General features: G+C 41.8%; 2 protein-coding genes across 4 annotated transcripts in view; one reads left to right on the plus strand and one right to left on the minus strand.

Moving 5' to 3' along the window:
* The window catches only part of LOC129814287 (protein FAM222A-like), a 31,916-nt gene extending 27,880 nt beyond the window's left edge, over nucleotides 1–4,036 (plus strand). For all 3 annotated transcript variants that reach the window (XM_055867323.1, XM_055867314.1, XM_055867333.1), the window contains exon 3: nucleotides 1,145–4,036. In XM_055867323.1, coding sequence (XP_055723298.1) covers nucleotides 1,145–2,532 — 1,388 coding nt within the window. In that variant the 3' untranslated portion in view covers nucleotides 2,533–4,036. The remainder of the gene's footprint in view (nucleotides 1–1,144) is intronic.
* A 6,629-nt stretch (nucleotides 4,037–10,665) lies between these two features.
* On the minus strand, nucleotides 10,666–15,656 carry LOC129814301 (glycolipid transfer protein-like). Its single transcript, XM_055867346.1, has 5 exons — nucleotides 15,415–15,656; nucleotides 14,358–14,416; nucleotides 14,119–14,252; nucleotides 13,704–13,854; nucleotides 10,666–13,464 (listed from the first exon to the last, which is right to left on the minus strand). Exons 1-5 carry the CDS (start codon nucleotides 15,515–15,517, stop codon nucleotides 13,282–13,284), a joined length of 630 nt encoding a protein of 209 aa, XP_055723321.1. The 5' UTR covers nucleotides 15,518–15,656; the 3' UTR covers nucleotides 10,666–13,281.
* Nucleotides 15,657–16,185: the final 529 nt, after the last annotated feature.

The following is a 16,185-nucleotide window of genomic DNA, read 5'->3' on the forward strand; positions in this document are numbered from 1 at the left end:
TTTGCACAAGAGGAGTGGGCCAAACTGCCAGTACAGAGGTGCAGGAAGCTCATCGATGGCTATAGGAAGTGCTTGATTGCAGTTATTTTGACTGAAGGCTGTGCTACCAAATATTAAGTCTAGGGTGTCCATTTCTGTCTATTTTCTGATTTTAAATGGATACATTAAGTTCTGAATCAATATTAACAGTGAAATAAAGAATTGTGGAGACCAAATACTTTGGTCAATTTAAACTTATTGTTAGGGAAAATTGTGAGTTACTTGAAAAAAGTGCAAGGGTGCCAATATTTTTGGCCACGACGACTATCTTCATATTCAAGTCTCATTAGACATTGTTGGATGTGAGCTTCATGGTGTAACTTGTTCACCAATTACATTTTTAAAGATGTAATCGTGAGATGAAAAGGAATACAATATATATTTTTCTCATCAGATTTTATATTGTCTTTCAGGCTTTGTGAAACCACAACATCAGGATTGGGTTTAGATTGGCCTACAGTAGAAACGGGGAACACAGTACAGCTGTAATTTCTTAACATCCAGCCCCATCCACTCCAGCTTTTAACTCGGCACATCTGACGCTAGTTTCATGGCCAAATGTCACCAAATGAATCCCACTTGAGCCGCTGCGACAAAATTGGCTTTTCTTCTGTACCCGGCTGCCTCCTGCTCTTCTCCCTGATTTCCCAGGGTAATCCAATTCTGGGTTAAAATAAGTCAGAATATATTTCATAAAGCACTGATCAAACCGTGCCGGAGGTGTCTCCCTCCCAATAATGAGTTTAAAAGAGATGCAGATGTCAACGGTTCATCTCCCTAAAGGGAGGGAGGTGAAACTGGAGAGTGTGAAAAGGAAATGGAGGAGACGTTACAATAAGTGTGTTTTTATTGGGCTATTCCTCTTGTCTCTGGTCCTTGGACATTGTGTTCTCTGTTCTGACATGCTTTATCTGTTGGAATATTTATCACAAGGAGTGTTTTGGCCTATATGGATTGGTCAATTGATATACTGATTTTCTTTATTTTAGTCCCAGCTGGCAATTATCATCAAGCCTACTCTTGTACTTTATAACCAGGCACTTTGTGTAAGCTAGATCTTAAGGAAGTATAGGCTAACCATTTTTTTTCTTTGTTTGTGTTGCAGGTGAGCTGTCCTCCATGAATGGCCCTCGGTATCCATCCCCTGCAGAGCTGGATGCCTTTGCCCAGAAGACGGCCAGCAGCCCCCTGTCCATCAAGATCTTCCCATCCAACATCAGAGTGCCGCAGCACAAACAGCTGAACAGGACTGTCAACGGCCTGGACACCACATGCACCCAGCACTACAGTCCCTACTCAGGAGGCTACCAGGGCCTACTGGGTGTTGTAAAGGCCACCGTCTCCGTGGTCAAAGGCGTGCTGAAAAACTCTGAGGGCAAGAGGACGAAACATTCCCCCGCCCAAACTGCAGCGGCACCATACAACCCTCTCAGTAACAACAGACACGGGCAGCAGAAGAGCTACCACATGGGCTCCTGCAAGCCTCCTGACGGGCCCAAAATGGCTGTTCCCTCTAATATCATTGTTGCTGCCTCTGTCATCCCCACCCCAGTAGGACAGACTCTGGCCTCTCAGTCGGACCTGGACGTCCAGAGCCTGCTGAGGCAGATGAACAGACACTCCCACAGCCAGGCCCTGCAGCACGGGGGAGAGGCCCAGCCAAGCCCCTCACGCCAGGCTGTGGCTGCTGTGGCCTGCTCAGACTCTGGCTTTACCTGGGGAGTGGTGCCCCAGAGCAGCCTAGCGTACTCCGGGGCTGTGCTGCCTACCCAGAGCGCAGACATGGCCCAAGCTGGCTACCTGGAGAGAGTGGACTATAGCATGTGGCAGCACCAACAACAACAGCAGCACTACCAACAGGGGGCGCTAAGGATGTACAACAATGCTCGAATGGGCAGCGGGGGAGGGGCCGTGGTCAGCCGCTCTCCAGAGACCTGTCTCCCTTTGGCCTGCTCAGCACAGCTCTCCTATAGGCACCATACCCTCAGTGCAGGCACTAACGGGGCAGGAGCAGGGATTGGGCAGGACCGGGTTAGCTCCTCCCCTCTGAACTGTGCTGCTATGCATGGGGAGTTCTCTGTGGGCCAGTACTTCGCCCCTCCCTGGAACAGTGTTCTGGTCACCCCGGACAGTGACTGTTACAACCCTCAGGAGCTGGTGCCTGGTTCCTCAATGGGCCGGGCCAGAGACATGGGGCTCTCCCAACCCCACCCTCACCCCAACCACCAGCTCCACCCCCACCACCATCCTCACCCCCAGGTCTACGCCACAGACCAAAGCTTGGGCATCTGTTGTGGGCTGCCCAGCACCAGCCTGTGCCACGCTTCTGTGCTGAGCAGCAGCCTGCAGTCTCTGGAGTGCCTGATCAGTGATCTCCACCCGCCCTGCATCAAGGAGAGCATGCTGGGACGTGGCTACGAGGCGGTGGGGATGCCAAGGCTACTAGACCACAACCTACAGCACACCCACGTCCAGCTGCCTGTGTTCAGATAAGACAGGATGTGTCCACACAGGGCACTCAGACTGAAATATTCTGTAAAACATGAACTCCATGGATGCAGGTGTGTAATTTTGAAGAGACCACCTCAGAATGAGAAACGTACTGTACCTTTTTATTTAGCGTGTGTGTTGTATTGGTACAGGGCTACGTGGTTTGGAATTGACCAAGTGTTGTAAACCTTAAACGGGTAATGATAATCATGACTGACCTGCAGGGTCATCTTATTTGACGTCTTAATGTTTTCATGGCGGAGGATTTGTCGATCAATCAGAGAATCAGTTCACATCTGCCACATTTGTTCCTCAGAATAATGTGTTTTGAAGCTTGTTTTTTGTCTCCATCTGTCCACTGTTTATTTTTTAAATCATTTAAGAATGTTATCATTTGAAGTAAGGTGAAAAGGTGATGCGCAGGCAATCCTCCTAATGCCCTTTACAAAGTGCAAAAAAAATACAACTGGAAAATGGTATATACTTAGGGCATACAATGGCCCAACTCCAGGCCTCCAGACTGTCAGCTTGTTTTTATTTAACCCTTACCGTTAATTGACCAATAAAAGTCACTGATTATAATGCACTGCTGTAAGACATGGGGAAATGTGTCAGGGAACCGTTTTTATTTTCAAAAGAAACTTCATCTTGAATATTTTTGTATTTTTGTTAGGCACAACCTATGTTGGCTGCTAATGGAGGATAATATCTTTATATAATGATTGACCTTTGCTTTTGTTGTCTTCTCTACAATTATGACTGTCTGTTACCACGCTGTTGCTAGGCCCCATGTCACAGGCAAGAGATCTGCTAGTCATCATGTTAATGTTTGATGGAATGACAGAGTTATCATGTTTTACCCAAAACAGCACTGAGACATTGGGGATGGGATGTGTCATTTGATTCTCTGATTTGTTGACATTTTGCTCTTAGCTTTGGTTGACATTCATCATTTAGGTCATCAATAACAAAAATACTACCTTAATCAACAGGAGTCCTTCCGATAGTTTTCCAGAGACAGGAGAAATGTGTTTTCAAACTGAAGGCATGACTATCAAATTGAAGTATTCCAAGGTAGAGCATTGGTTTACAAATGAGTCGAGTTCACTGGAGAGGTGTCCCTTACTGATCACTGGAGAACAGGCATTTTTTACAGTATAATTCACTGCTTTTCTGTCAATGTTTTCTTTCTGAAAATAAGATGTTGTTTCATTGTAGTGGTCTATCTGATGCCTGAGAAGTATGGCTATATAAAGAAGCTCTTTATATGTCAGCACTGTCAAATATGACTTTTTTTTTCAACCAGTCAGTCAGGATTCTGTTGGATGACAATGTACATAACTGACTCAATGATTATGAAGTGCAATTACAATATTTAACAGGTATTTAACTCTACAAACATGTTGAAATGACTACATTTACATGAGTACATGCATAACCCGAGACTCCCATACCCAGTCTCCTATTCTTAATTAAGATTGTCAAATAAATATTTTTTTTCTTCTAATCCCAGCACTTTATTTTTGTTTTTAGGTGCACATATTGAAACACTACAGGCAAAAAAAGCAGTAAGACTCAACTGCATTCAGAAAATACAAATAAGCAAAAATGTTAATTCCAAGTGGTCCGAAGTTTAAACTTTTTATTTAATTATGCTAGGGTGCGTTTTATATCTATTGCGAGAGAAAGAACATGGGGGAGAGATTGTAGAAAGACCCAACACAAACATTCTGTTTCTCTGAGCCTCTTTGGGTCCTCTAAATATACTCTAGGCTTCGTACAGTGACCCAAGGGTCAGAGGCTAATCAGCTTTGTGACCTATCTGCTAACAACCCAATCAACCCAGCTCACATCTCTGAACACGTACAGAACATTGAGATCTAGTACATGTCTTTATCCACACAACACCCTTACCACTTTCATCTGTATTCCGGAATGGACGAGAGTAACAAAGAACATCGCTAGGCAGCACTATGCTTTGGAGAAAGGAGGAGTCCACTGCATATAGAGAGGTTGTTGGACTGAAGCTGGCCACTAAGGTTCCATCGCTGACAGATACTACTATGACTACGACTACTACCTTACTTACTACCTTACTGCCTTACTTACTACCTTACTGTACCAGTCAAAAGTTTTGACCCACCTACTCATTCAAGGGTTTTTCTTTATTTTACTATTTTCTACATCGTAGAATAATAGTGAAGACATAAACTATGAAATAGCACATGGAATCATGTAGTAACCAAAAAAGTGTTTAACAAATCAAAATATATTTTTTTAGATTCTTGAAAGTAGCCACCCTTTGCCTTGATGACAGCGTTGCACACTTGGAATTTCTCTCAACCAGCTTCACCTGGAATGCTTTTCCAACAGTCTTGAAGGAGTTCCCACATATGCTGAGCACTTGTTGGCTGCTTTTCCTTCGCTCTGCAAACCAACTCATCCCAAACCATCTCAATTGGATTGAGGTTGGGTGATTGTGGAGGCCAGGTCATCTGATGCAGCACTTCATCACTCTCCTTCTTGGTCAAATAGCCCTTACACAGCCTGGAAGTGTGTTGGGTCATTGACCTGTTGAAAAACAAATGATAGTCCCACTAAGCGCAAACCAGATGGGATGGCGTATCGCTGCAGAATGCTGCACTAGCCATGCTGGTTAAGTGCCTTGAATTCTAAATAAATGTGTCACCAGCAAAGCACCATCACACCACCACCTCCATGCTTCACGGTGGGAACCACACATGCAGAGATCATCCGTTCACCTACTCTGCGTCTCACAAAGACACGGAACCAAAAACCCCAAATCTCAAATTTGGACTCATCAGACCAAAGGACAGAGTTCCACCAGTCTAATGTCCATTTCTTATGTTTCTTGCACCAAGCAAGTCTCTTCTTCTTTATTGGTGTCCTATTAGTAGTGGTTTCTTTGCAGCAATTTGACCACGAAGGCCTGATTTCACGCAGTCTCCTCTGAACAGTTGATGTTGAGATGTGTCTGTTACTTGAACTCTGTGAAGAATTTATTTGGGCTGCAGTCTGAGGTGCAGTTAATTGCCCATTTTCTGAGGCTGGTAACTCTAATGAACTTATCCTCTGCTGCAGAGGTAACTCTGGTTCTTCCTTTCCTGTGGCGGTCCTCATGAGAGCCAGTTTCATCATAGAGTTTGATGGTTTTTGCGACTACACTTGGAAGAAACTTTCAAAGTCCTTCATTCTCCAGATTGACTGACAATTTCTTAAAGTAATGATGGACTGTCATTTCTCTTATTTCAGCTGTTCTTTCCATAATATGGACTTGGTCTTTTACCGAATAGGGCCATCTTCTGTATACCACCCCAACCTTGTTACAACACAACTGATTGTCTCAAACGCATTAAGAAGGAAAGAAATTCCACAAATTAACTTTTAACAAGGCACACCTGTTAATTGAAATGCATTCCAGAGGTGACTACCTCATGAAGCTGGTTGAGAGAATACTGAAAGTGTACAAAACTGTCAAGGCAAAGGGTGGCTACTTTGGAAGAATCTCAAATATTAAATATATTTTGATTTGTTTAGCACTGTTTTGGTTACTACATGACTCCATATGTGTTATTTCATAGTTTTGTTGTCTTCACTATTATTCTACAATGTAGAAAATAGTACAAATGAACACTAACCCTTGAATGAGTAGGTGTCCTAACTCTTGACTGGCACTGTGTGTGTGTGTGTGATATATATAGTTTTTTATTTAATCATTGAAACGGCATGTATATTACATGATTATAGCATCGCTGCCTAAGGATTTACTGTTGGCTGGTGAAACTGGATGCTCTTTTGTTATTATTAGAAAGGGGGGATTCTATTCTCTTTAGTAGCTTTTATTGCAGAATGGCTCCAACGGTGTGGGGTAGCTTGGAGCTAGTGCATCCTTGAAAGAGGTGTGTGTGTGTGTGTGTGTGTGTGTGTGTGTGTGTGTGTGTATATACAGTTGAAGTCGGAAGTTTACATACACCTTAGCCAAATACATTTAAACTCAGTTTTTCTCAATTCCTGACTTAATCCTTGTAAAAATGTATTCCCTCTTAGGTGAGTTAGGATCACCACTTTATTTTTAAGAATGTGATATGTCAGAATAATAGTATAAATAATTATTTATTTCAGCTTTTATTTCTTTCACATTCCCAGTGGGTTAGAAGTTTGCATCAATTTGTATTTGGTAGCATTGCCTTTAAATTGTTTAACTTGGGTCAAACTTTTCGGGTAGCCTTCCACAAGCTTTCCACAATAAATTGGGTGAATTTTGGCAAATTCCTCCTGACGGAGCTGGTGTAACTGAGTCAGGTTTGTAGGCCTCCTTGCTCGCACACGTTTTTCAGTTCTGCCCACAAATTGTCTATGGGATTGAGGTCAGGGCTTTGTGATGGCCACTCCAATTCCTTGACTTTGTTGTCTTTATGCCATTTTGCCACAACTTTGGCCATATGCTTTGGGTCATTGTCCATTTCGAAGACCCAATTGCGACCAAGCTTTAACTTCCTGACTGATGTCTTTAGATGTTGCTTCAATATATCCACATAATTTTTCTTCCTCATGATGCCATCTATTTTGTGAAGTGCACCAGTCCCTCCTGCAGCAAAGCACCCCCACAACATGATACTGCCACCCCCGTGCTTCACGGTTGGGATGGTATTCTTCGGGTTGCAATGCTCCCCCTTTTTCCTCCAAACATAACTATGGTCATTATGGCCAAACAGTTCCATTTTTATTTATTTTTTATCAGACCAGAGGACATTTCTCCATAATGTATGATCTTTGTCCCCATGTGCAGTTGCAAACCGTAGTCTGGCTTTTTTATGGCGGTTTTGGAGCAGTGGCTTCTTCCTTGCGGAGCAGCCTTTCAGGTTATGTCGATATAGGACTCGCTTTACTGTGGATATAGATACTTTTGTACTTGTTTCCTCCAGCATCTTCACAAGGTCCTTTGCTGTTCTGGGATTGATTTGCACTTTTCGCACAAGTACGTTCATCTCTAGGAGACAGAACACGTCTCCTACCTGAGCGGTATGACGGCTGCGTGGTCCCATGGTGTTTATACTTGCGTACTATTGTTTGTACAGATGAACATGGTACCTTCAGGCGTTTGGAAATTGCTCCCAAAGATGAACCAGACTTGTGGAGGTCTACAATTTTTTTTGCTGAGTTCTTGGCTGATTGACTCCAACACTTAGGTTGGAGTCATTAAAACTCGTTTTTCAACCACTCCACAAATTTGTTGTTAACAAACTATAGTTTTAGCAAGTCGGTTAGGACATCTACTTTGTGCATGACACAAGTAATGTTTCCAACAATTGTTTACAGACAGATTATTTCACTTATAATTCACTGTATCACAATTCCAGTGGGTCAGAAGTTTACATACACTAAGTTAACTGTGCCTTTAAACAGCTTGGAAAATTCCAGAAAATTATGTCATGGCTTTAGAAGCTTTTGATAGTCTAATTGACATAATTTGAGTCAATTGGAGGTGTACCTGTGGATGTATTTCAGGGCCTACCTTCAAACTTAATGCCTCTTTGCTTGACATCATGGGAAAATAAAAAGAAATCAGCCAAGACCTCAGCAAAAAAAAAATGTAGACCTCCACAAGTCTGGTTCATCCTTGGGAGCAATTTCCATGGGACCACGTAGCTGTCATACCGCTCAGGAAGAAGATGTGTTCTGTCTCCTAGAGATGAACGTACTTTGGTGCGAAAAGTGCAAATCAATCCAAGAATGACAGCAAAGGACCTTGTGAAAATGCTGGAGGAAACAGGTACAAAAGTATCTATATCCACAGTAAAACGAGTCCTATATCGACATAACCTGAAAGGCTGCTCAGCAAGGAAGAAGCCACTGCTCCAAAACTGCCATAAAAAAGCCAGACTACGGTTTTCAACTGCACATGGGGACAAAGATTGTACTTTTTGGAGAAATGTCCTCTGGTCTGATGAAACAAAAATAGAACTGTTTGGCCATAATGACCATCGTTATGTTTGGAGGAAAAAGGGGGAGGCTTGCAAGCCGAAGAACACCATCCCAACTGTGACGCATGGGGGTGCTTTGCTGCAGGAGGGACTGGTGCACTTCACAAAATAGATGGCATCATGAGGAAGGGAAATTATGTGGATAAATGGAAATTATGTGGATAAATGGAAGCAACATCTCAAGACATCAGTCAGGAAGTTAAAGCTTGGTCGCAATTGGGTCTTCCAAATGGACAATGACCCCAAGCATACTTCCAAAGTTGTGGCAAAATAGCTTAAGGACAAAAGTCAAGGTATTGGAGTGGCCATTGCAAAGCCCTGACCTCAATCCTATAGAAAATGTGTGGACAGAACTGAAAAAGCGTGTGCGAGCAAGGAGGTCGACAAACCTGACTCAGTTACACCAGCTATGTCAGGAGGAATGGGCCAAAATGCACCCAACTTATTGTGGGAAGTATGTGGAAGGCTTCCTGAAACGTTTGACCCATGTTAAACAACTGAAAGGCAATGCTACCAAATACTAATTGAGTGTATGTAAACTTCTGACCCACTGGGAATGTGATGAAAGAAAATCTTAAATAAATTATTCTCTCTACTATTATTCTGAAATGTCACATTCTTAAAATAAAGTGGTGATCCTAACTGACCTAAGACAGGGACTTTTTACTAGGATTAAATGTCAGGAATTGTGAAAAACTGAGTTTAAATTCTAAACTTCCGACTTCAACTGTAGGTACCTTAATTTACCTCGTTCTCCTGCACATCAACTCTGCACTAGTACTCCCTGTCTATAGCAATGTTATTTTTACTTGTTATTCACTGTGTATTTTTTCCTCGTGTCACTATTTCTGTTTTTTATCTTTAACTCTGCATTGTTCGAAAAGGATCCGTAAGTAATAATTTCACTGTTAGTCGAAGCATGTTTACGAAGCATGTGACAAATAACATCTGATTGGATTTTTATTTGACTTGATTCATACATGTTAGGCGCACATGGGGGTCGCAATAAATCAGATTGGAGGCTGCATGTTTGACACCCCTGCTGGAAATAGGGGCTGTTGATTAAGCTGTTTCTTCAAAGTGTTTAGGTGTTGAGTAGGCCTGTTGAAAAGGTCGAGCTGTTAGTGAGGTCCTAGTCTCTTGTGTTTTGTCTGCCTTGCTTGGGGGCTTCCGGTCCTGTTCCTCCCCGTCTGTCCTGGTTCCTGGCTGAACCTGAGGCAGATGTGCTGATAAACCTGCAGGATTACAGGGCCTGTTCGTCCTGAACAGCACACACTCACACAAGATCAGAGGGACAGGAGCCACTCTATCCTCTAGCACCACTAGAGTCCCTCAGGGACAGCGAGAGAGGGGAGATAATGGAGGAAAAAGGGGAAAGGGAAGAAAACGGGGATGAGAGTCAGTGGAATAGGGGGAAAGTATTGGTAAAATGGGATTGGTGAAAAAGGGAAGGATCTCATTAGAGCAGTCATCTGAGTATCTTGACTGCATAATGCTATTGGAAATAAAGATGCAGAGTAAATGTGGAGTATGAGTGTTCCAGTATTTTATGCCCCTTTATCTACAGCGCATACATACTTTACTGTGGGTTATACAATGACATTAGAGATTATCTTTTTCCGTCAACTGTCCAGCCAAAATGATAATTTTAACGGTCTAGATGAAAATAATGAAAGAAAATATATTTTATCAGGTAACAAAATTAGAAATGCCTGCGTTGTTTAGATGATGTAATGTATAATAACTATGTACCATGTTTGACAATGAATGTTTTATGTCTCAACTCTATTTTAGTGGTCTGCAATGTGGTTTATTGTACCATTGTGTGACATTTGTCTAAGTATCTAACTATTTTATTTCTTCTAACTACATAGTAGTTTTTTGCGTGTAAACAAACAGGTGACCTCTGGATAAAAGTTGCAACTGCATCCCATGAGAAGGGCACAATCAATGAATTAACATTTAGTAAATGTCTCCTCCATGAGGTTGACAAGTGAATTGCTTCTTATGACGGGTAGAGGCAGTAGCTGGTTTAAGTATAGTGATGAAAGACACTAACGTGACTCAATACACAGAACCCCTTTTAATCTTAAAAATGCAATATGTATATAGAAATCTACAGGTTATTCAGTGAAATCAGAATCACCTTTATTAGCCAAATACATTAGCATGTACAGGAGTTTGACTCTGTGAAATGGTGCTGCCACAATAAACAGAATATACAGACAAACAGAATATACTAACGAGCTATATAGACACAGAATTTACACAATCCACATACAGTATGTAGACAATGAACACCACGCTAAAAACTACAGACTACGCTATAAACACAATAAGCTACATTATAAATTGTACATGTATAGATGTATAAATAAAGCAATTTACGGGATGATATGCTATAGGGGAAATATACACTCACTGGCCTGTTCCCAAAAATGGATCGCTTCTACAGAGTGAGTCACATGGCAGTGGCTTGCTAGTATATAAAGCAAGCAGACAGGCATTGAGGCATTCAGTTACTGTTCGATTGAACGTTACAATGGGCTAAACAAGTGACCTAAGCAACTTACATGCTGATCAGAACGCATGCAGTGCGTGCGCGAGTGCTGCAATGTAAATGTCATTCAATCATTGCACCCACACTGCTCACGGGTGTCAACGAGCGTCTGTGTAGCCAAGTGTTAAAATAGAACTTGGTTCTATTTGTGACGCTTGATGTGCTGCAAGTCCTGCCTCTCCCATCTCCTCATTGGTTTTAAGGAGCATATACCCACATGCCATCTCCTTGTTTGTTTTTAAGATCATATACCCACGTGGGTGATTGACAGGTGAACTGAGGTCTACACTCCAGTCCAGTTGGTTGTGGTAATGCACCTTAAAGTTGGTTGCCAACCGCCATACAGTATAAAGTCCAAAGAAGAAGTCTGAAGGAGGAGAGATTACTAGACAACAAACTTTTACCGTTAATTGTCAGAGTAGAGGACCTTATGCATTTCAGGTAAAATAACAACCCAATGCTTATATCCCAGGACAAATTAGCTAGCAACAGCATGCTAGCTAGCTAAATTGCCATAAATGTTTAATGCTTTTTGACCTGTCCCCAAATTAATATAGTTGGTTCAAAGTGTGTCCTGATTGCATATGGTGTGGGGGGACAAAATCAACATGCGCACGATAACAGCTCGTTGATAAGTGAGGTCGAAGGAGAATGGCAAGAATTATGCAAACTAACAGGCGGGCCACAAACAGACAAATAATGGTACAGTACAACAGTGGTGTGCAGAATGGCATCTCGGAAGTCACAACTCATCGATCCTTGTCACGGATGGGCTATTGCAGCAGATGACCACACTGGGAGTAATGTGCAGTTCTATGAAAGTGCAGGGTGCATTGTCCTTGGATGAATAGTAAACAGTGCCTAGTCCATGAATGAGGAGATCATTGTGACCGGTTGGTAAGGGCCACGGCATGGGGGAAGAAGCTGTTCAGGTGGTGGGATGTTTTGTTCGTGATTGACCAGAAAAATCACTTCAATGTTATCAATGCACATAATCATATTCCAGGTATACATACAGGACAAACACAAGCGTGTATCTCACAAATAAATAATTACATTGCATTGACCATGCTCTTTGAACTGATTTGAGCCAATAAATGTTGTTCTTTTGATTCACCAGCACTATAGAACAACCAACAATTAGGAAATACAGTACTATTTCAGAAACAATACACTTTCTGAAGTAAAATAAAATGTTGCTATTACAGCAAGCTTTCAAAATCACATGAAGTACAACACCCCAATAGTGAATGAAACTGACATGTATGTGCCAAATACTGTTTGACATTGTCTAGCACTGCATTTGAGGATAGCTACTATTTATTTTTTGCTTACTATGACTGTGAGATGCAGTTGTCGCTCTTAGCTACCTTAAGATTAATACACTAACTGTTAGTCCCTCTGGATAAGAGCATCTGCTAAATGGCTAAAATGTGAAATGCAAAATGTGTCAAAAAAATTGAATGGATTGAAAATATGTATTTCAAAAAGACATGAAGGAAGTGCTACTCTACTCAACTAAAGATTCAGTTGTTCAAACAAACATGCAGAAGCCACAAACAAAACATCACACAATAGACAGCACTAAGCATTAAAACCACTAATGCTGGTTATAATCTCTAAAGGCACGGGGTAGTTAACTTCCCCTAGCTACAGGGCAGTGAGGATACTATCTCACGTTTCAGGGCAGAGTTACAGTAGGGATTTCATGAGTCTTGTATCATCAGCAGAAACACTCTTCCCTCCCACAGAGAGATACAGTACTAGAATAACACTGACCAGCTCTCTGGGTATCACTTCTAAATGTCTCTTACCTGATGGTGGATCATGTGTAACTGCAGCAGACCGCTTAATAGGCTTACGCAACAAGAGTTGTGCTAGACCTGTACCATTCCTGCAATTTTTACATTTCTTGAATTTATAAAAGACTCAACACGGAATATGCCACTTTCCATCCAATAGCAACTCACCTGGGGCCAAACTGTCAACATTCAGTAGGTAGGGACTTAAAAGGAGGGACATGAAATTAATAATACAAATGGTGATACGAATAAAAACAGCGTCTTTGAAATAAAGTCCTCAATTCTCATAAGCTGGAATGTTCCATAACCTGAGAGAAAGGATGAAAAATAGAAGACTGAAAGAAAATAACATGCAGGATGCTGCTGTGGTCCAGTATGGCGGACATCAAACACTATAGTCCAGCTCTGCATTCAGCGTTGTATACATCTCATAGATTGCATCCACTGTGGCCGTGTAGTTGATGAGGAACTGACGTACACTAGCCATGCAGTCCTCCTCTCTGACCTCTTGACCTTTTGACAGGGCCTTTATAAAGTCTGACTTATAGGGTGCTGCAAGCAACGCCGCCTGGAGGGGACAAGGAGAAATCCAGTTGTTACATAGTTACAACACCTTGGCTGGGCAGTTCATCTACATTCAAATTCAATCCGTCGTTTTCAGTTATTACATGTAGAAATGAAGTTCAATATGAAATCAATACATTCAGAGGTGCTTGAGAACCAGGGTTAAGTAGAACACCAAGTCACAAGTAAAAGGCTAGGAGGTCAAGACTATGCTACCACATGACTCTAGTCACATGGTCTCACCTTAAATATCTTCTGCACTAGCCAGCCGTGGTATTTCTTTAGGGCCTGGTCGTAGGCTTTGGTGATGTTGACACGGATGAGGTTAGGGTTGTTCTCGTCTTTCTCTCCGTCTGCCAAGCTCTGCAGCAGGACCTGGATGAAGCGGAGGCCTCTGCGGGAAAGAGAACAATCAGCTTAACTCATTTGATTTCAGTCACAACATTATTTATGACGTGCAGATCTCTATCTAGAAATAAGAACACAATTTCACAGCCTCTAGTCAGCCCAATTCTGATCTTTTGACCAACCACATCAGATATTTTTCAGAACTGATCTGATTGGTCAAAAGACCAATTAGTGAAAGAAAATATCAGAATTGGGCTACCACTGTAAACACAGCCTTAAACACATTCAGGTGAGATGATTCTGAGCTCACCTCTTCAGCCACATCAGGGCCAAGGTAGCTCCCACTTTGGGCCACTCTGTGCCGTATGCCTCCTTCTCTGACTCCACCATCTGCTGTAGTGTTGCATACTTGGCAGGGTCCTTGTTATACACACTTCTGATTTTCTGGAAGCAAAATATTACCAACAAAATGTATAGACGTGGGCATTTGTTGCTGTAGGGTTACTCTTATTTTAAGGCACAATTAGAGGGTGTGGAAAACATACTTACTGTTATATTGCCACTGATGTCTGATTTGATAGGAACAAATACTTTTGACCCCAGGCAGTCTGGAAAGAAGAAAGAGAGGGACAAAACATTGGATTGAAATGCAACCAAGCAGTTATGAGTAAATACAGACACAGCATCTTGGATGTAGCCGGAGAACATCCTTGAGGGAGGAAAGAGTAGAATAGAAATGACCCTTATTCTCCCACAATGCTTATGTGAATTATATGAAAGTTTCTTGTTGGGCAATCAATAGAGAAAAGGGTCCATTCAAGTCTAAAGTCACAAGGAGGCCAATGCAGCAGGCAGTGTGGGAGGAGAGAGAGAAGAGCTACAGCAGCTGCATACTAATTCACATGGCCCCTCTTGCCCTTTGGTTTCACCACCTCAATACTTCCTTGGTTTTAAAATCAGATTATTACACTTTATGTTAAGACTATTTCTTAACATTTCCAAGATGTAAAAACAACATCGTGCAAGGTTGTTACCACACAGACACTAGCGCATTTAAATCCCCAAATGAGCCTATGATTGAGCCATCCACAAAGAGTTTATTTGCGGATCATTCAAAATGTAATAATCGGTTATTATGGTAGGCCTACTATATTCGTTTGGGTGATGGTCATCTTTATGCAACTCTGTCGTTAGCAAAGCGATTATAACGGCGCTGTGCTCACTCAACGTCATATGTTGTTTATTCAACAAGGTCAATGGCACTGTCTAGCCAACTTTGTCAAACCTGTGTTGGTTTCTTAGACAAAATACACATTTAAGTTGATTGTTTTTAATTTAGTTCAGTCTATTTCTAAATGTTGTTATAGGGTTAGACAAAATACACATTTAAGTTGATTGTTTTTAATTTAGTTCAGTCTATTTCTAAATGTTGTTATAGGGGAAGACAATAATGAAAAGTGAAACAAAAAGAAAATGAAGTGACGACATTTTCTAAGATATCGGTGACGATAAGACAACTTGAGCACCTCTCCAGTTTCATGAAGACCAATGAATGTGATAGGCTACAGGTCGTCTACCGACCGTTCAGGTGTACTTCTGTACTCACCAAAAAAAGGCGGAAGATATGCCACTGACTCCAGAAAGAACTTTGTATCCACTGATTTGTCGACTGGAAGTTCTCCAAATTGGTTATCCATTAAAAGTGACATCGTTTTCTGAAATGATATGTGACTAACTACAGTGTGATAACGACTGCTGTCTGTGAATAATAAACCCGGAACTGTCTTCCGTGTTCACTGTCTTCTACGCCTACGGCAAGGCAACTGTATACTCTGGCAATGCACACTGACTTGGCAGGGGGCGCGCCCTGATCATTTCACGTCATCAACAGGTGTTAGAAAGTGAAAGAAAATATGTTTGAGTGAGACACGCCAGTGCCTTTTGGGGGGCATGTGCTGAGTGAAAAAAGGGCACCCCTAAAATGTTTTTACTGCAACCGCGGTCATAGACTCTTGAGCAAGTATTACAAAAAGAGTGGAAAGCAGCACAATCTGATGAGTAAAGTATCTGATACACAGTGAACAATCTGATGAGTAAAGTAACTTTTTTGAAATGGAATAATTGCTGCACGTATTAACAATGACCAAAACAATTCCAGTACAAATTGATTGTAAGTAATACTGTAGACTATCATTACTATATTGAACCCAACTTAACTCCATTTGTTGCCACTATCATGCATCCCAGTGGTTTTCAAACTTTTTGAAACCCCGGGCAAGCTCATGCACGTGTGCACACTCGAACATGCATGCAGAACCGCTGCCATAAACGGTGATGCATTTTCAAAACGCTAGATAGGCTACAGAAATAAACTGCA

This window comes from Salvelinus fontinalis, chromosome 2 (genome assembly GCF_029448725.1).
Source record: "Salvelinus fontinalis isolate EN_2023a chromosome 2, ASM2944872v1, whole genome shotgun sequence".
In the NCBI taxonomy this organism is placed as follows: Eukaryota; Metazoa; Chordata; class Actinopteri; order Salmoniformes; family Salmonidae; genus Salvelinus; species Salvelinus fontinalis.